Source organism: Mesitornis unicolor, unplaced genomic scaffold, assembly GCF_000695765.1.
Source record: "Mesitornis unicolor isolate BGI_N332 unplaced genomic scaffold, ASM69576v1 scaffold30053, whole genome shotgun sequence".
In the NCBI taxonomy this organism is placed as follows: domain Eukaryota; kingdom Metazoa; phylum Chordata; class Aves; order Mesitornithiformes; family Mesitornithidae; genus Mesitornis; species Mesitornis unicolor.
The window spans coordinates 52,700-73,165 of record NW_010174480.1 but is presented as its reverse complement, the minus strand read 5'-3'; the positions used below and the strand labels follow the sequence as shown (position 1 = coordinate 73,165).

Below are 20,466 nucleotides of genomic sequence, written 5' to 3'. Positions count from 1 at the left end.
GTAATATCTGATTTTCATTTGTTAGGCAAAGCCTCTCCTTATACTCCACAAGTGTCTTGGCAATTGTTTGCAAATCAGTCCTCCTCTCCCAGCATTAAGCGTGCCATAAAGCAGCCTGTTCTTCCAATTCTCCTCTGCCTCATCCCCTCCTCCTCCTTCCAGCAGTCGCAACCATCTCCTGCTTGGCTGCTCTCTGAACCTTCAGAGGGAAGGACGAGTGGGATACTGAGATGTCTCTCTGGGGCTGCCAGGGATGGACTTGGACAAAGAGGGAAGAGTCCTGTGCTCTCTTGCTCCTTTGGTTTCTCTGGCCACCACTACTCCAGCACAGCCAGGCTGCTGTCAGCGGTGGTTTCTCGTGGACAGCAGGAGAGCAGCAGAGTGCTCTGCATTCACCTTGGCACAGGGTTTCAGGGGAAGGAAAGCTCTGGCTCACCCCGCTCTCAAAGTAAGGTTCAGGCACAAATCTCCCCCAGCTTGAGGAGCCTCCGCTCTCCCCTCCACGATGGTTTCAACTTGACAGCTCCTAATAAACTGAACTTTACGAAGCAGCCCCTGAAGAGCCCCTGGAAGCTAATTAATGCTCTTAATGAAGAGCCTGACTGCCTTGTTTGCTCGACGGCTCCCAGGTCAATCAATCTGCCGTAGCCCGGCTTGCAAAAAAGCAGCGAGGAGCCCAGCACCCCTGGCGTCTGCTAGGTTATCATCCCCCGCCACCCCTCCCCATCCCTCCTCCCACGTTCATTACTGTCAAAAACCGGGCAGCAAGAGGACAGATTTATAGAGGCGATTGCAGCTTTTCCCCGTGCGCTCGCTCCAGGATCAGTCACCAAGGATCCAGCCAGGGGACAACGTGACGATGGAGGGGTGGGGAAGAGCAGGGAGAGGTGGGTGCCCTGCTGGTCAGGATGGGCAGGTCTGTGCTCAAGTATGAAAGAGGTGAGGGGGTGCCTGGGGAGGTTGCCAAAACCTCCTGCTTGTGCGAAAGACCTGCTTTGCTATTCTACTGTTGCCAGGAAGATTTCTGAGCGCTCAGACCACAGGCCCTCTCAAAGCTCTGCTGAATCACCCTCTTGCTTGTGCTGCAGGGAAAAGTTAAGTGCAGTAATGAATACGAGCCCAATGGGAATTTAATACACCAGCACAAATCTGCTCAAGCCTCCTTGCCAAAGAGTCCTATCCAGACGTCCTAGCGTGCCCAGATCGCAGCAGAGTCCCTGTCGTGCATCGTGCCGCCAAAGAATGTCTGCTGCCCTTGTCTGAGTCCTGCAGACCGCAGGGATGCACGCCGCTCCCAGACAGCACCTCCTGTCTCAGCTGCAACCATCCCTGAAAACCTGCCAGCAAGGAGCAAGATCCAAGGAGAAGCCGGGAACAGAGCCCACCTGACAGCCCTCAGGCCCCCCACTGTCCCACACACATCTATCACCTTCCTTCCCTCGGCAGGACCTGCAGCCCAGGCAGCGTTTCCCCTCCACAATGCATGAGGAGAGGGGCAGACACCAGCGAGGGGGTATTGCTCAGCTGGCACCCTCATTCTGAGAGCTCAGCCCAAATCCAGACACTTCCAGGGTCACCTGGATTCAAAAGGAACCACCTGGACCTCTGCCTCCTCAAAAATCCTTACATGGAGGATGCTCTTCTCCACCTGGAAAACAGCAAGTGTGCAAAGGGCAAGGGAACACCCTTAGAAGGGAAAAGAGTAGTGAACATTCGGGGCAAGCCCCAGCTTTCGGAGATGAAAGAACCAGGGTCTTGGAGGCAGGCCAGATCCTGTAGGAGAAGGAGAGCCCCAAACACAGGGCTGTGGGTGGAAAGAAATCTCCACCCCTGCACTTGGGGCTCACTCGAAGCTCAGCCCATGCTCCCGTGCGTGGTCTCCTGCCAGCTTTGGTTTTGGGGAAGCAGCTGGCACAAACCAAGTTGTGCTTTCATTGTTCCTCTCTGCTGGAACATGAGCTCACTGAGAAAAGAAAAAAGAGGCAGCTTGAGGGATGGAAGCAGAAAGGAGAGCACTGTGTTGTAAGGACATGAAATGGCCACAGGCAATCTAACCCGTCTGGTCCACAATCTTGCCCGCAGCCTCAGAGCAGCCTGGATTTCTGCAACAGCCTATGGGAGTTAAAACCCAGCACCCACCCTACAGCAGTGCAGGTTTCTCTCCCTGCAAAGCACACAGGAGCTACCTGGGGCTGTGTGCCCCTACCTGCACACAACCCTCCCTCTACAACCCAGCACGTGCTGGCTTGCGTGACAGTGAGGAACAGGCCACGAAAGGGAGAAACACCAGAGCTTCAGATCCTACTGCTGCTGAGTTTTCACGAACCACCAAGTGATGGATGACATACCTCCATGACACTTAAATTCTCTTTAAGCTCTGACACATACAGCCAGCACCCTTTATAGGGCTTTTCCTCATGCTGCCAGTCCTTATAATAGCTTCATGCCCAAGGGGCCAGGAACACCACACTCAAAGGTCAAATCTGGCTTCAGGTGCCATGAAGGGCACTTCTGCCATCCCACCTGCAGACCTTCACTTCAGAACTGGGTTAACGCTGCCACTGCCTGCCATATTCACTCCATCCTTCAGGATGTGTGTTTTGTTTCTCAAATAACACTCATTTTTTCCTGGGAGCAGGAAAGGACTGGAGTGTTTCACGCTGCTGACATTTCCTCAACACTACATGATGGCCATGAGATAGCTGTAGGTGAAAATTACTTTGAAGCCCCATTAATACATGCAATCCAAAACCAGCGCTGCCACCTCGGCAGTTACCACTCGGCACAGATGACAAACACTACCCACTGCAAGAGTGCCACAGAGAGACAGCCTGAGCACCGACACAGCATACGGATACACCAGGAGAAGATCCAGCAGCTCCCTGTCCCTGGAGGATGTGGGATTTCACCAAGCGGAGATTAATGAAGCAATCAGGCAGCCACTATTTTACCTTTCTCACCTGAACATGCTTTAAAGGCTGCCATATATCGATTGCCACATCTGCACCTGGAACCTGTCAGACAGAAAGGTCACTCTGACAAACAGGGAGCAGGGGTTTAGGAGGAAACAAGAATCCCAGCAATAACTTACAATCTGGAAACACGCTGGCTCAATTTGCCAAAAGGCCTCCAGACAAGCCTTCTTTACAGTGTCTCTTAGCAGACTGATAATGGAGACAGTTCACCCCAAACTCACTGGCATATGGGTCAAGGCAGGAACCCGTGGCTAGTGGGCAAGGGAAAGGAGAAAACTAGGACAGAGACATCCAATAGCAGCCTTAAGTTATGTCATATTAAGGTGACTACAGAGCCACGGACTTAGACTGACAGAGCTTCTCAGTGTTTCAGGGGTCCTGAATGACCCCTTTGAAGAAGCCCCAGATATTAATCTGAAAAACAGTGTCTGCTTCATCAGCACAGGTCTGAGCAAGTGCACTAGGATGTTCACTCAGAGGTGACCAAGGAAGGTGCCTTCCACCTCATCCTAGCTCCTCTCTGGAGATTATCCAGTCCAAGAGTCAGCAATGACGTGACACGACCCTCTGCAGCCTGCAAGACCAGAGAGAACCACAGCAGTCACTGGTACAGCTGCCAGCATTGCACTCATGGAGAACATCAACCACACGCTCTCAGAGGCTGTCTGGGACATGGAAACAAACCAGAGAGCGCGCAACCATGGTGCTGGGGATGGTCCAAGAAGCCCCCCTCTTCTCCATCCTCTTGTGGGTCATAAAACTGCAAACATTATGCAAGGCTCATTGGACTGACAGCTGAGATTTGTGTAGCTGTAGTTTGTTGAGCAGCAGGGATATAGGGAGAGGTAAAAACCATGGAGACCTACATGACTTGTTCTATTAAGGCATCTCTTGATGGTTACTGCTCCAGTAAAGAAGAACTGGCTGTTAGAGTGTGGTTTAAATGTCCTTTACATGTCCTTCTGGTCACCCTGAGCTGTGACACAGAGGCTCTCTTCTGGAAGCTGTTATCAAAGATTTCTCTTTTGCTCCCTGTGTCACACACTTATGCATGCACAGAGATGTGCCATGAAGCAGCATTTTACTCCAGGGACTATATCCAGTCAATGCTCTTTCCTAGGGAAATAAGCTAAAATGATGAATATCACCAACCTGACCTTGCAAGCAATAAAACATGTATTACAAGGCAGGATAATCAAGATAAATGGAGAAGATTAACCTGGAGATGAGGGCAAGGAAGGAGGGAGGGAAAAAAGAAGACAGAGAGCTCACGAGGCGCCTGGAGCTTTCAGTGTCCCCTGACTTTTCCAAAGTCATGCTAAAGGCTGGGAAGGTGGAGAAGAGTATGAAACGCGCCACTGAGGGGAAAAACACAAAGCTGAAGTCAAAAGAGACCCCAGGAAGGAGTCCCTCTGCACAGGAAGACAAAGGAAGGACTGACTGCACTGCAAGGACTCCAAACATCAACTCCAGCCCTAAGGCCAAGACTCAACTCAGCAAAGGTCCAGAGCCACTCTGACCATGCATCTTTGCACCTTTCATGGATAATAAAAGGCACCTCCAAAATATCAGTGATAGGGTGTACAGAAGGCACCGATCTACATGGAGCATAAACACCTCATAGCAGTCCCACCTGTACCATGCACAAGTGTGAGATATCAGCCACAGCCATGAGACCAGTCCTCGCTCTGGACAGACCACTGCAGCACTGGTACGTACCGTGTCCCCACGATGAACCCCCACCAGCCCCTCTCATGCACTCTCAGCACTCACCTGGACGCAGGACCCTGATTTCCAGCAGGTTGGAGGTCCTGTCCGCCAGCCGTGTCCAGCTGCTGTTGTAGTTCTTCCTCCAGAGCTCAGCCACGCACTGGTACTTGCCCGCCTCCGTGTCACTTGCCCTGCTGATGCTCAGGCGGACGTTGTTGCTGGACTCAGCCTTCTCAATGGCGGTGCGTGTCCGGAAACCCGTGTACCTGTCGCCCCACTGGACCCCACCGTCGCGCGTGAAGGTGACCAAGTCGTGAAACTCGGTGCTGCCTGCTGGCTGGAAACGCCACGTCACCGACACTGGTACCCACGACGGATAGTGGGGCTTGATGATGCACTGGAGGTCGAAGGACTCGTTGTAGGTCACCCCGGGGGTGCGGGAGATAGCTGTGACAGCAAAGCCAGCCTCTGTGGAAAGAGAGAAAAAGGCTTTGAGAGACACCTGCCTGATGAGGCCCTGCTGTTAGCATGCAAAAGCTTGAGCGCGGTCATCCAGCCACAGGCCTGGAATAATCAACTGCTCACATTGCATCGGCCCCTTGCTTGCAATTGCAAAGTGGCACAAAACGCAGTGGCAAAAACACACTCAAGTGCCTGCGTAGTGATGACTGCTTGAGTGAGCAGCAGCAGGACAGCACTCAACTTCTGCCTAGTGGAGTGAGATCCCCTGAGATGCAGAGGGTGAGCAGCCAGCCCCTGCACGCTGCCAAAGCCCTGTACGGACACACAGCAGCACAGCAGCAAGGGGAGTGTCAGCACCAGACAGAGCAGCTGCCCATCACCAGCCTGCCTGCTCGCAGACCCCGCAATTCACATCCACCTCTTGGGCAAGGGGCCCCCACTCCGGCTCCCACCCCAGGTCTGTGGCTGATTGTTGCAGGTGAAGGAAAGGTGAGGAAAGAGAGAAGCAGCAGTCTTTACTCATGCGTAGCAGAGGTTACAAAACCCTAGGATGGAGGCAACTGAAAGAGAGAGAAGCTGGTTGCTCCCATTCTTCACACAGCACGGCTTTTGTTCTCTTCCAGATTGCACTGCAGGATGGCTTTATGCAGTTATCCTCGCATGTGCACCACTCCACAAGCTGGTCAATACATTTTGACTTGTCTACCCCCGGCGCTTTGTAGGTTTAGGGGAGCTTAGAACTAGCAGTCCATTAGTAATCTGAAGATAACAGACTCCCAGTCAACTGGCTTACATTTTGGGCCAGGGCATTTCCATTGCTCAGCTGTTCTGAACTGCAGAGAGAAAATACTTTCCTCCCTTTCAATCACTTCAGTGCCACCAGCAGATTTAGCAGGGACCTTTTCTTCCACTGTCAACAACCCCAAGAAGCGCTCCCACCCCAGAGGCTCCATTGGGTGTCCCACACTGGCTGGCAGATCTCCTCCTTCCCTCTGCAGCGCTGCCTGTCCTGGCACCCAGCACAGCCATGGCCGCAGGGGTGTGCACAGCCAGTGCTCAGGAGAAACAGGAACATCTTCTGCCTCAGTGCAGACCCTCAGTCCGCCACCAGCTTGAAATTACACTTCGAGAGATGAGACGGGAGCTCACCGCAACCCACAGAGTTGCTGCCACGGGCCACATTAAAACCTCTTGCAACATGCTGAGTGATTACCCAGGAAAGGAGAGTGAGACCCAGGCTGTCTCCCCTGCAAGACTGCTGCATTTCATCCCCATGTAAGCCCTTAACTTCAGACCCTGCAGCAGTCCTCCTGCCCCGGCCCAGCTCAGAGCACCACAGAGCCAGAGATGGCCCTAGAAAACCAACTTAATTTCACCAAGACCAGTTGACTTTGTTAAGTTTGATCTCCAGTTGGCCTGCGCAAGGAAGCTTCATGAAGGGACTTCACTTGACTGCCATGTGAAAGCTATGTGTGTTTCTGAGGTCCTCAGCTCAACCAAGATGCTCACTGCACTAAAGGTTAACACGCAAAGGCCCTTCCATCCTTTGGGACTTAGTACAAAAGGAGAGAAGACAACGCATAAAAGCAGGTAGGTTTTCTGCAAGACCTCCCTACAAGAATACAGCAGCTCCCCTTCACCACACCTGCCCCCTTCTTCGCCTGCCAGGCACTCAAGATCCTCAGAAGTTCAGGGCCATCTGGTCTCATCCGACAGCACATCTCTCTTCTGGTTATTGCTTGTGAACCACCCTGCAGATAGATTTATGGGTTTGAACATCATCTGTGCTGGTTCAGCTAAAGAGTTTCTTACCCTGGCAGACTGGCAAATGATTAGACCTTAACTTGAAATGTGAGTGTCACTAAATTTATTGCATTTTTTTTACTAACAATTTCTGTAGCCATAAACCTCTCTTGCTCTTTTCTTAGCACCTTCCATTGGAGTTTCTCAGGATACCTCAAAAACATTATGCTGAACAAAAAATATCAGATTCAGCAGCAATGAAACATGTGCAATATTTTCTCCACTGAATTTTCATGAGCTACTTCAGCTTTGCTAGTTACAGGGAGAAGACGTAGGAATTTCTTAGGACTTGACAGAACGTGCTCAATGGCCCCAAACTTCTCTGTGACAACGAGCAGAGGAGGATGGACAACAACCTTTTTGTCACATCTGGAACTGCTGGGCAATTCCAAGCGTCTTAAACCTTAACAAGATTAAAAAATCTCAACACTTAATCTCACCACTTCTACAAGTGGCAGAGTAAAGAAAAGGGCCAATACACGGAGTTACAGCAGGCCAAACGCTGCTCACCTTATGAGGAAGACGTCATTGAAACCAGATGAGAATCTGCCTTTAGTTCTTCACAAACTAATGTCCCTACTCGCTTTTGGAAGCTATATAGCAAAGATTTCTAGCTGCAGACAGAATAGCCTCTGAAAGAAGGTCAAAAGTGAAGGGGAGCAAAGGAGGAAAAAAAGCAAGATTTTAATCAGAATATGATACAACTTTGAGGTGTGGTCTGGTGTCTCACATATCTTGCCAAAGTTTAAGATTAATACTGCAGAGAACACCACCACAAAAAACCCTACCCAAAAATTCCTATCTCAACCTTTCAACAGAGCTCCCCAATTGTTTATAGCCTTGGCATTCTGCAAATCAGTGGCCTCATAGGAGCAGTCATCCCATCTTCAGTCCTCTGCAGAGCACTTTGGGAACCAGTCCAGCAAGGTCTGAGTGGCACCAAAATAATTCACAATCCATGCAAAATCCCTAATGCCCTACTTACCCTCTCCTAAACTGATGTGGTTTCACTGTGTTTGAAACTAAGGAGTCCTTTGCCAGAGCACAGTACCAGCTGCAGCAATCCCAGTGTCCCAGTCTGGCTCAGTCATGGACAACGTTGTGTTTCTGGGCCAGCAGCTCAGTGCCTCCTTGCAGAGGCAGCGAGGACCATTCTTGACCCATGTCTTCTGCAGGCTTCTGATGCTATCAGAGACACTTGCCATTTCTGGTGCCTGGGCCAACAGACGCTCTCCTGGTCTGATGAGCAGAGGTAAGGTTATCCAGGGCAGGCAAGGAGGTTTTGATGCCCACAGGCTGCTGATGGAGCGCCACCCCTGCACTGCCCATAGCCCAGCTCCAACGCTGGGGGGCACATGTCACAGGGCTGGTAGCCGCTCTCCTTGGAAGGATGTTGGAAGCACTGCCACTCTCTTTAGCCTCCCCTTACTTTCGCCCTGCCACAGCCACCCCTCAGACTTCGCCTCCACACGCAATGGGGCGTGCAGGCATTTTTCACCAACCTAGTGGGAGCTGTGGGCAGGCTGCACTTTGCCAGCAAGCATGGGAGGGGGTGCCAAGAACAGCCCTGGTTATTCACAGGTGACCTCCTGCGGGGGGGGCAGCCATGCGGGGAGCATGGCACTATAGTCTCCACACCTCAAATACTCACCCAGAGCAGTGATGGACACTGGGGTGCCCGCGTGCCGCTCCCCAACAATCTGCCACTCCCCATCCAGCGTCCGCGTCCACTCAGCCACCCGGCACTCGTAGTGGCCCTCGTCCGCCTTGACACTGTTGAAGATCTCCAGGGTGAAGGAGCCGGGCCGGACCTGCTCCACCTGGATGCCCCCATAGCTGCTGCGCTCGGCGTAGGAGGGGCCTGGCTGCAGGGTGCCCTCCCGATCCAGACGCACGATTTCACTGCGCCGGTTCAGCCTGTCCACCAGCTGCCAGGCAATGGAGAGACGGCTTTGGGGCCCGAAGCCCGAGCGCACATTGCAGCCAAAGCGCAGGCTCTCCCCCTCCAAGACATTGCTGGCGTTGTTGATAATCTCCAAGGAGATGCTGGTCTCTAAGGAGAGAAACGCATACACACAGGGGAGATGATACACACTCGCCACTTCTCGGTCTGCAAGAAGGACGCTGCCGGCCAGAGAGGCTTTCTACCAGGTGCAGGAAACTGCCCACACATTTGGGTCCAGGCATGTCTTAACCTCATGCGTGACCACATCCAGAAAACAGCTTGTGGGCAGCGAGCTGCTCCTGGCGACTTGCACACTCAAAGCAGGTGTAGGCCAAAGCTGGGAGAAATCTCTCTGCCTATGGCTCGCGAGACATTGCTGCATCTTCTGGTCGCAGGTCCAGGATGGGATCTCAGCAAAACTTGAGGGAATTAGTGTTGCTACAACATGCACTGCATTCAACCGGCTCTGCCAAAAAAAAATCTTCCAGCTCCCTGGGTTTTTTCAATTCACGCCATCCTGATCTCCATCTTGCCACGTCCACTCCTACAACACCTTCTGGGAGAAGCTCTCCCAGACTCCCATCACTAGTGACTCTAGAGGTAGCTATCAATGTTTGATAACATTTAAAAACCTGGTATCCTGAGCTTCCCAGAGATGTAAGGCTTTATGGTTGGTTTTTCAGAGATACTGAGTGCTGGTTACTCCTGCTGTCTTCCATCGGAGTTATGGACACTTAGCACCCTTGAAAAATCATCACATTTGCTCCTAGAGCTGGTGATTTATCAAATGGCAAGAATAAAATCTGTCTGAAAGATGCTAGAAGTACTAGATTTTAGACGTTTGTCCAGTGCAAGATTTCTAGCTAGAGTAATTTTCAAAGCCAAACAAATGAGACCAAATATTGGTAGGAGAGAAAAGAAATAGAATTTCCTTTGGAGAAACAAGGAGGGAAAAAAAGCTAGAGGAAAGGGTCGTGTTTCCATACAAACCTAAGAGATAGGAAACAAACATGGCACAAAATCCTCTTGCAGATACCCTCTGCTTGGTCAAAGCCCACTGCCAGGGTAGCTTGGGCAACACGTACATAGTTCACCATGCCACAGCTACCTGAGCTTCAGAGAGCAAAACAAGGAATAAATCAGTGGACCCCCTCCTCTCACCCCGTTATCTGCATATTTATGATGTTTGTCTGACAAACATAAAAGGCATTTGGGCAAGCCTCTGGCAAAGTTGTTTTCACCTGTGTTGGCAGACACACAGCGACCACAACAGAGCTCCACGCTGAAGAGCAAACCAGGGCTTGAGGAGCACATGAACCCTGGTTTTTCCCAGTACAGCTGTCTTGCAGGACAGCTGAACAAGAGCCACTGAACAGCCTGCAGGAACCCAGCAGCTCTTAGGATAAACCAGGGCCAAGCAGTTTCTCCATTATGCCTGCTGAGTACTTTAGAGGACCCAGCTCCCTGCAGAGCAACACAAGGAGAGAGGTGTGAGGAGCAATTCAGAGGCTGTCACACACACCTTCAGCTCAACGCCAAAACTGTGAGCTTGGGGCCATTACTAAGGTGGGCGCATGTTTCTCCACCTACAAACCTGACACATAACCCTCCTTCTCTATCATCACCTTCCCATTAAAAAAAATCTTGCCAGCTGAGATTTCAAGCAAACCAAACTCTTATCCTCCCTCTTCCCCACCACCAAAGTCTGGGCACATCGCAGCCTCACCAGGTAGCTGCCCCGTAGAGCAATGGCCCGAGGAAGGGATGGGCAATTCCCAACTTACTGAGCGGCAGGACAGTGATGGGGATGTTCTTCGGCCGCTTGCTCTCCTTGTCGATGAAGTCCCCTGTCACGGTCTTCTCCCGCTCAGTCACCCGGCAGTTGTACTTGCCACTGTCCTCAAGGCGGAGACGGTAGATCTTCAGCACAAAAACGTTGTCACTTTCTTTGGCTACCTTGAGCTGGCCCAGGGCCTCGCGCTGGGCAAACTCGTTGTTGAGCACCGGCACAGCATTGGGCCCCAGGCTGGCAATGAGGGAGCTGTTGAAGGCCCAGGAGATGGAGAAGTAGCGGTCAGGGACGTTCTGCGCCTCCAGGATGCATCGAAACTCCACCGGCTCACCCACGATGTACGTCCGCTTCTCTGTCTCCAGCCGGACGCTGAACTCCTTATCTAGGGAGAGACACACCAACTCACATCAGCATGGCAAAGCCCATCAGCGCACCTCGTGCAAGGTACTTACAACTCACCACTCTCTGTGTAGTCACCACCCCTTGGACACATGCACCCGCAGATGGAGGGGTGAGGGTCTTGCTTTTGCTGTGAGCCCAGATGCGCTGCGCTGCAGGAGAGGCAGCTCACTGCTCAGCATGCAAGAGCTGCAAGGCCTCCCCAGCCATAACCCTCTTTCTCTTGTTACTGCTGGGAGCGGCCACACTGCAACACCAACACCCAGTGACACTGCGGATGCAAGCTGGAGCTTAGTCCTACTCACACCGTGCTCAACTGGGGTTAAGAGGCAGGGACTCTGGGGACATCAGAGAGGAAGAAAGAGCTTCACTGGGTATTTAGATCCTTAGCAGGAACTCATGCTGTGGGCTGGGAGAAGGATTTTGACTTGCAAATGGACACTCTACAATACAGAAGTGCTTGCTGAATTTTTTTTATTTTCTGCTGTGTCACTCTTATCTCCTCGGTTACCAAAATTTACACTGTCTGTGCTAGCACGAAGTGTATAGGATGTATGTTTTAGCTCTTCTGTCAGCCACAGATCACTGGCCATGTCAGGAGACAGGAGCTGCCACGAAAGCCCCCTTGCTGCCTCAGTGTCCCCTGGTTGTTATTTTCTGGCACTTGCCCTGCCTGCAGGAAGTGCTTGGGCCCTCCTTTGCCCTCCTTCACCCTGCCAGCAGCTTACTGAGCAGCACACACAGCAAAGGAGGGAGCCAAGCCCCAGCCACCTAACAAGGTGCAGCTCCGTTTTCCACCTCCTCCCACCACACATCCAAATAAGACAAGGCAGAGGAGATACTGACCGGTGGCTTGCACGTTGACGATGGCACCCTGGGAACGCTTGCGGGTCATGGCATACCAAGACTTGTCTGGGTCCTGGATCCACTCTGCCGCCTCACAGTAAAACTCGCCCTGATCTGATGGGTGGAGGTTGTAGATGGTGAGCTTTGAGGTGGTCTCCCCAACTTTGTCCAAGCGAACGTCCCCTGTGGCTTGCCGCTGGGCGTAGGCGCTGCCGGCGCGCAGGACGAAGTCGCGGCTGAGAGAGATGACCTCCACGGGCGCCTCGCTGCCCCGCTGCCGGTACCAGGCGATGGAGACGTGGCTGTGCTGGGCCGTGCTCTTAGACACCTCGCACTTCAGCTCCAGGGAGTCACGCTCCACTTTGTTCAGCGTCTGCGGGACTGCCGTCACTCGCAGCGAGTCGGGGATCACTGCAGCAAAGGGGGATGGGGAAACACAGCCTGAGAGTTAGCAACACCAAAACACTGAGTCTAAAGCCCAGATCTGCTAAAGGACAGATGGGGAAGAGGTTTCATTTTTAAAGTTGTAATTAAGTATTAGCAAAGCCCTGTTGACTCACATCTGTCCCCCAAAAAGAGAAGAATCACCCCCAAAGCCCTTGGCTGGGAAAGACCATGACCTGCAGCCCATACTTCAGCGCTGAGCTTAAATTCTTGCTCAATAGCCCCAGCGACTGCGCAGGGCTTTCCATCAAGCTGCAACGTGGCACAGCTTAACACACCTGAATTCCATCAAGGCATTTTGCCATGGGTGGCCTCCCCTTCATCATGTGCCTCCCAGCATGCTTCATGACCCCTCTCCTGCCCACATCCTTCAGCCACTCCTTAGCCCTGGTGTGGTCTTCACCCCTCAATCACTCATGCATTTTGTTCCTTTAATCTTCCCTTACAAAAAAGTCAGGAGATCCAATCGCCCTCTCCTATGTTCATGTCTTAATGACCCTCTCAAGCCAAAAGATCAGAGAGAAGTGGCTCCTCTGAGGGCAGCAATGCAATTGCAGCCAGCCCAGCACCTGCATCCAGACATAGCCATGGTCTTGGTATTAAAACTGCTGGCTACTTTTCCAGTTGATTAAGTGGAGGAAAGGAAGAACTGCCACTAAAATCAGCATTAAAAAAAAATAATTGCAGCCCTCCAACCTTGCTTGATTTTAGCTAGCATCTTAATTTTAGCAAGAAATTCTACCACCAGAAGATAGACTTTCTTAAAAAGAAGACTTTCTTGACTTTGCTGTCTCAAGAAACATCACGTGGAACGAAGAATGCAAACCTTCTCCCCAGCTCAGCAGACAAGGCAGTGTTAGCCATCCTGTTAATGCCCACAATTTCGCCATGTACCAGTGGAATGTAATTAACATATCTCAGTTCGGTTTCATTGACAGTACTGGAAGGTTTGACAAAATTAGCTGAGCTGCTGAAAGCTGCATCTGTTTCATTCAGGCACGGCTACAGAAAGCAATGAGCTGCAGTAAAGACAACTGCTAGGATTATTTATGGCAGAAAAGTCAAAAGCAGAAGAGGGGAAAGAAAAAGGCACAAGATGGGAGTAAACAAGAGGAAAATCTTCCCAAATCCATCCCAGATGGGAACATTTGCTTTTACCTTGTGTTCGTTACCCAGGGAATTTATTGCCCATGACAGGAAAAGTACCTGGTAAGGCCATTTACAACGCAGGCCATTGCCCCCATCCCCACAGCCACGTCTCCTCTTCCTTCTCTCTCCCTCATCTTCCTTGCTGGGTCTTCCATCCCCTGCACACCAGTGATAGCCTCTGGCAGACCACAGCTGGGGGCCTGCCTCGCTTCGCCTTTCTCCCTTCCCTTCGACTCCCAAAACCAGTGGTGACAGCAGCAAATAACCCTGCTGGTTCACACTGCCTGCATGATGACATTTAAAGTTCTCATTTCAAACCTTTCTGAATAATTTCTATAGTCTTGCAGCTCCTTTCTCTTTGCCATCCAGTCATGGGCTCTTACAACTTTTCTTAGAGTATTTAAATAAATTAAACCTGTCATCATCTTGCTGGAGTTACTTTTCTACTGAGTTGCTTCAAAGGCTGAGTGCCCTGCTTACCTGGGGAGCCTGCCTGGCTCTGCAGGACGAGTACAGGGCAGGCCCTTGGCTGGCCAGACACAGAGGTGCCTGCTCCCAGGCAGTAACGCCAGGAAGCGTGTCCAAAGGCTTGGCCCCATACAAGTGCTTGCCATGCTGTTCCCCAAGCGGGTTATAGGCTGTCACAGGCACATACACTTGGTCGATGTCACCTTCCAGGACAGAGGACTGGAGATCCGCTTGCTAAGCGAAAGCCCCATTTCCGAAGCAACAGATGTTGGAAGGGACAGACAAGAGCCCCGTGCTGGCCAGGCGAGTGGGCAGGCTCTGTGCTTCACACCACCGCTCTCACGCTTGGCCAGCGATGCACAAACAGCTGTTTTAGTTACGCTGCAAGATGTGTCTTGGGTATCAGGTTTGGGGAGAGGGGGGAAGCGGGCAGGAGAAAGGGGAAAACACAGTTTTCAAGAGGCAGTCAAACGCGGCAGCAGGTCACACCTCATTTCAGAATCCTGATTGAGCATTTCATTCTGAGTGCTGTGGAGCACCGGGGACTCCCGTAGCGGGGCCACAGGTCTGCTGGGGCTCACACACAGACCCTGATGGCCTGCGCCAACAAGAGCGCTACAGGCATCGCTTAGCCCATCAGGCTAAGAAGAAAAAGAGCCCATCAGAGAAATGCAAGCAGGGAAGGCTGTGATGATGCTCGCCAGGGCACACCACCATAGATGGGAAGTGCATTATCAGAAGAGAAGTTCCTCCCAAGCCTGTCACCCTGCTCAGGCTTCAAGGACATCAGTTTATCAGGACATGAGTAACACTTGCATGGAGTTCACCCGAGAGCCATGGCTCCACTGCCAGCCATCGTGCTGCCTAGCTGCCCATACTCATCCCACAGCAGTCCACCATGGGAAGCACCAGGGTTTCTAGGGGTACTCTGCAAAGCTGAGCTCCACCTGAAAGCAAGGGTAAGTTCAGATGAGGGTCATTACTGTGTGAAGGGGAGCAAGGCCACACTTGAATCAGAGCCAAGACGGATGCTGCAGGACACGTCCTCTTGCCCATTCTTCCTCACCCAGCTCCTGCCTGCTTCTCCTCTCTTTTCAGCCAGCCTGCCTTGCACTTCCTGCAGCATCCAACCTTGCCTCTTCCTTGTCCCCCAAACACAAGCCCACCCTTGCAGCTGTCATGTCACCCTGGAGATGTCAGCAGAGCTCCCCTCTCTCCAGCATTAAGGTTACATTTGACAGGGAGCACCTGGACAGCAAGACGAGCGGCTGAAAAGCACCTGGTGGGAGCAACACTGTTGTGCTACAGCCATCCCCAAGTCAGTCTGCCCTGGCTACAGCCAACAGCATTGAGCTTGTACTTACAACACTGGAAAAAAGAAAAGAGTAAGAAATATAGCATTTCCTATTAGTGCCCAAGCTGCAGATTACTCCAGAAGGCACTGGAATAGGTGCTTAGCAGTGAGTGGGCTGCTAAGCGGAGGGTGCTCAAAAGCACCCCCAAGTTTTGAGAGCTCCTGAAACATTCAATGTAGATATTGCCACTAGAGGGTGTCAAGGACTCAGCTAGGGAGAGTCCCAGGGCCCTGCCGACAGGACGAGGGGGGAGCCCAGAGACGCTCCCCTCTTCCCCAGGGTGGTGGCCATGGGCATCCCTCCTCAGAAAGTCTGCACACACAGCTCCAGTCAAGTCCACCTCAAATGCACACACCTCAGTAATGTGCAATCAAGTGAGCACTTGGTGAGCTAATTAAGGCTACCTTTAGGACAACAAACTGCCTTAATCTCCCAGAAAACAAGTGAGGAGCAAAGACCAGAGCTCCCGGATCTGGAATCAGTGCACACCTCAACATGCTCTCCTCTGAGCCCCAGGACCAGCTCCATGTCCAGCAGCTCCCAGTGCCATGTTGAACTCTGCCTCAGGCAGACAAAGACAACCCAGGCACCTCTTCCTTTGCCCCAGGCTGGCTCTGGTTCATCCTTAACCCTAACCACCTCCAAGGAGTAGCCCAGTGGAGCTTTTATGTTCCAGGCACAAACCAGAGAGCTACCAACATTTCACCAGCTCTCACACAAGGCAGCCATCCTGCCTGAGATGCCGTTTCCTTGTTAAGCAATGCAGGAGGAGCGTCAGGCTGGGAGCCTGAGGCTTTCTAGCTCAAGCTGGTAAAACACCACTGTGAAAATCACTTAGCACCACAGTAGCCTTACACTGTAGGCTCTTCAAGAGTAAACCAACTTACACAGGCTACCCAGCACTGCAGGACCATCTTAGGGCCACTGCAGGACAAGTAAAACTCACAAGCTACTTCTTCCATTGGATTTCATGACATCATTTACCCACTGATACACTTCAGAGGCACCCTATGGTGCTACCCTGCATCCCTAACCACCCACTTCATAGTACCTGGGCAGAGCTATGCTTGCCAAGCATCAAATGCGAACTACTTAGGAAAAACAAATGCATGTACTGCCTACTCCCAGGGGGCCACTTCTGGCTGAGAAATACCGCTCTGGATTTTGCAGGGAATGAGTGCAAGAGTTATATTTCCATCTGCCCCACGACATCTTGTTGCCCCGCAGGGATCCCAGTTCAGCACCGTGAACCTCCTTCCCAACCCCTCTGGTTGTGTGTGCAAGACAGAAACAAGCTGCTCAAGAGGAACTGCTGTGCCAGTGCCACCAGTCCAGAGATGAGCACTGGCAGGCACCAAACGGCGCTGTCAGGAGGAGCAAGAGGTGTAGGGACGCAGTGTTTCATGATTACCTTCTGCAACCTGCCAACCTTACTGTGGCTATCTGTGCCATTCCAGGGAAGGAGGGTCTGTCACCAGGGCCACCCTGATGCCACAGGAACAGCTGGAAGGGACCTGTCCTCTCCAAGCCACTGCAAGCTCTGAGCACCATGCTCCATATATCCTGCACTGCTACCGATTTCCCTTCCTTACAGGATACAATCATGTCTGCACACATGTGGCAGGAGGAAGGGGGTGGTGATAAGGCAGGGGAGATATCTAGATTAGCAGTGTAATCCCCTCAAGCCCTCATGCCTGGCAGCCAGCTGTACCTAGTGATCCATACCTGCTGTGGCACACCAGACGCTGCTCTTCCTCGTCAATCAAGAGCTCGCCCAATGCCTTCAGCACAGAGGAAAACACATGCTGTGTTGTGCTGCAAAACTGATGAAGATCCTCAAATGTCATGTTTGCAAGTGGAAAAAACGGAGCAGATTATGCCGCTGGTAGTGTCCTTTGCTTGCCCTATTTTTTAAGTCCCAACTAAAAACTTGTGGCTGGCCTAGGGTAGGCAGAGGAAAGCTTTGTTTCTGCTGTTGCTGCTTATAACGTTGTTCAAGGTCCTACCTGGGACCAGAATTTAAGGAGACAAACCTACTAACCCAAGATGTACTTTCGCTGTGACTGAGGGTGTGGGGTCTCCATGCAAAACTTCCCCTCTTCTCTTCCTTGCTTACCAATATATAACAACAGCCTCCCGGTACTACAGGGAAAACTAAAGCAGGTGTTAATAATCTGATTGGTTTGGGGATTGCTTTCCTTCCACCTGCACTGAGAAATAAGGATGGTTACAGACAGGTTTAAATGACAGGCAGCTAAAAGCCTATGAATTAAGTTCAACTACATTTAAAAAGAAGTCAGACACTTTTTCTGAGTTAGTCAATGAATTCACTTCAAGCTCCTGAAGGTGTGAGCAGAACTTGCGCGGTGGTCTGAAGAAAAGCAGTCGGAATATACTTTTAATCCTCAATGTAAATATTTAAGCGTTCCTTTACATGAGAAGTTGAACTATGAAGTCACCTTCAGTTGCTGCGCAGTCAAGAAATACTGGGAGAAGCACTGCAGTCACCTGCAACTGTATCACTGCAACATCCTGAGGTTAAGAGTGGAAGAATAGAAATTAAAAATAAAGTAACACATCCAAAATTTGCCCACTTGCAGCTTTTTAAAAGGGCAGATTATTACTGATACAGCTGCTGGCAGAAGGCAAGAGGGAAGCTGAAGAGTTAAGTAAGACGGTATGGCAGTTGTTTCACAGTACTAGTAATAAATCCTCTGATTACAATAGTATCCTTGTTTGTACATTAATGACTGGCTGGAACGATTATGCCAATAGAAATGCATCTCCCAAGAAACCGAGTGAGCTCAAGTAGCCAGTGGGAAAAGGCTAAGGAAAGAAAAGATGTAGAAAAAGGGGAATGTAGAAAAAAGGGTAAAAGAGAATTGGAGAGAAGATGTGAAAACTGGAAATTAGGTCAGCTTTCTGACTCAGGGCTCGAACTTCTCCTTGCTTGCTGCAGGCTCTGTTAGTCGTGCACCCAGCCCGTCCTGCACACCCCTTCGAGGCTGTCACCATGCTTCCTTCCCAGGCAGCGGCAGAAGATCCGGTCGCACAACCTGGTCCTGCTCCACGACACACCTTACAAGAGGAGCTTCCCAAAGCCGTGCACCCGAGCTGCGCAGGAACCCCTGGCTGCATGGTGCAATCACACACACGTGTGCCCACCCCGGGCACATGGGGCAGCAATGCCCTCCCGCAGGTTCCCAAGCCCCACGTGAACCCACAGGGGGTGGCAGCAGGTGCCCCATGGCCCCATGAGCAGCCCCTTCTGTCTGCACGCAGGGCAGGCGTGTAAGGGGAACTGATGCTCACAGCCCTAGCTCTGGCTTGTCCTTGATGGACTCAGGAGAGCTACGGCTTTCCGCACTGCTCATAGATGTTGGGGTGCTTCGGCTCCATAAGAAAGGACACCCGCCCTTCCCTTTCCTCCTGAGCTTTGCTCTTGGGGCTCCGGCTCTGCCAGTACAGTGCTGTTCAGAGCTGTTCTCTGAGCTTCCTTCTGCTGGATGCTCCCCCAAAATTGCCAGTCACCTTCCCTCAACTGCTTCAGATGCAGCGTGGCAGATGCCAGGAGCATGTTCACGCCCGCTGCCTCTGTTTTGCTGTCCCCCATCGCCACCCTGCCCTTGGCTGAAGGGAGGCAGGGGAAGGCAGGCTCCCACTAACAAGCTCCTTTCTTCTCTCTTCACCCACTCCATCCAAAAACACCCCAAGGAGCATCTGGTTATTAGGACAGCTAATTTAGGTGGAGAAGTTCAAATGACCTCATTAAAAGAAAAAAAAAAAAAGAAAAAAGAAAGAAACCAGAAAAGGGTGGTAAAAGGACATGGCAGCGCTCTGCAGGGAGAAGCATCGTTTGTTTATTAAGCAAAAATTAGCTGGAGCATCACTGGAGCAAACCCTGAGGGGCAGAGGCGCTGGGAATGCAGAGGCACCCAAAGAGCGCAGCGAGCTGGGCGCGTGGCGGGGGCAAGAGCACTGGCCTTGGGTCTGTCCCCAGCTCCCAGCCATGGCAGGGAGGAAAACCTTTACTCCCTCGCACACACACACGTTTTTGGCAATCCTGCACTGCAAGGTAGATGCTCTGTGTAAGGAGGAGCGCGCAAACCAGCCTGCAATGAAAAAAAGGCACGAGCTGGTGGCAGAGATGTTATCCAAAGGAACAGGGGTCTAACCCTCCCTGCACTGGAGAAACTTGTGCTTGGTGATCACCTAGATGTCCATTCTCTGCTACCCAACACCTGACAAGATGTGGTGCCTCTGTGGGCCCTGTGGTCAGCACCCCAGGCAGACGGGGATGAGATTCAAGCACATGGCAGCACTGCCCTGCTCCTGCAGCTCTGCCAAGGGTGACGCTCACACATTGGCCTCTGCCTGCTGTGTCCCCAGCGATGGGACCTCCCCGTGCCCCAGCTTGATGTTACCTGGCCATGCTGCCCACTTGGCACAGAACCACCGAGCATCTCACCAACCCTTTCCAAAATACAGCCCAAGGGAGACATCTGGCTGCAGACCACCACGCACCACACCGAGCGCTCACCTGCAGAGGCAATAACCTCTGGAAGCAAGCCAAGGTGAGTCAGCTCGCAAACCCTTCCTTCTCCATCTCCCTCCCTCTTCTACAATCTCACTTTTGAGAAGGTTTAGCTCTCCTGCTGATCCTGAGCACCGGCAGCAAGCTACTGCGGCTTAACGCAAGCCTAAGCCACAGCAAACGTGGGCAGAGCACACCAGCGCGCACCTCTGCCACTGAGGGCTAAGCTGATGTGTTTTACTTAACAGCACTTGTGAGCTAAGAGCAGGGTTGTGGGAATTTGCTGTGGCTTAAGCCGGCACAGGGCAACCTGCTAAGCCACAGCCTCCCAGAGCCTGTCGGGAAAAGCAAAAAAACCCCAAACCAACAAAACCCCAGCAAACATGGAGCTGACACAGCCTGGGCTCCTCTAAAGCTGTGCGTAAAATGCTGTCTTGATGTTTTACACCCCTGAAGCTAGAGTTAAGAAATTACAGAAATGGGAAGCTCATAAAATCCTCTTTTCTGCAATTTTTAAAAAGTCTTATTTCATTCAACCCAGCGCACTTAGGCAGGCAGGCAATACAAACAGCTGAACAGGGAGA

General features: G+C 51.8%; 1 protein-coding gene across 1 annotated transcript in view; it reads right to left on the bottom strand.

The window, feature by feature from the left end:
- Nucleotides 1-1,573: 1,573 nt before the first annotated feature.
- Nucleotides 1,574-20,466, bottom strand: part of IGSF3 (immunoglobulin superfamily, member 3) — a 44,966-nt gene continuing 26,073 nt past the window's right edge. Inside the window, exons 2-8 of the mRNA XM_010181071.1 lie at nucleotides 11,933-12,343; nucleotides 10,680-11,069; nucleotides 8,602-9,003; nucleotides 4,749-5,153; nucleotides 4,248-4,333; nucleotides 2,961-3,014; nucleotides 1,574-1,648 (exon numbers count right to left, since the gene is read on the bottom strand). Coding sequence (XP_010179373.1) covers nucleotides 1,574-1,648; nucleotides 2,961-3,014; nucleotides 4,248-4,333; nucleotides 4,749-5,153; nucleotides 8,602-9,003; nucleotides 10,680-11,069; nucleotides 11,933-12,343 — 1,823 coding nt within the window. The remainder of the gene's footprint in view (nucleotides 1,649-2,960; nucleotides 3,015-4,247; nucleotides 4,334-4,748; nucleotides 5,154-8,601; nucleotides 9,004-10,679; nucleotides 11,070-11,932; nucleotides 12,344-20,466) is intronic.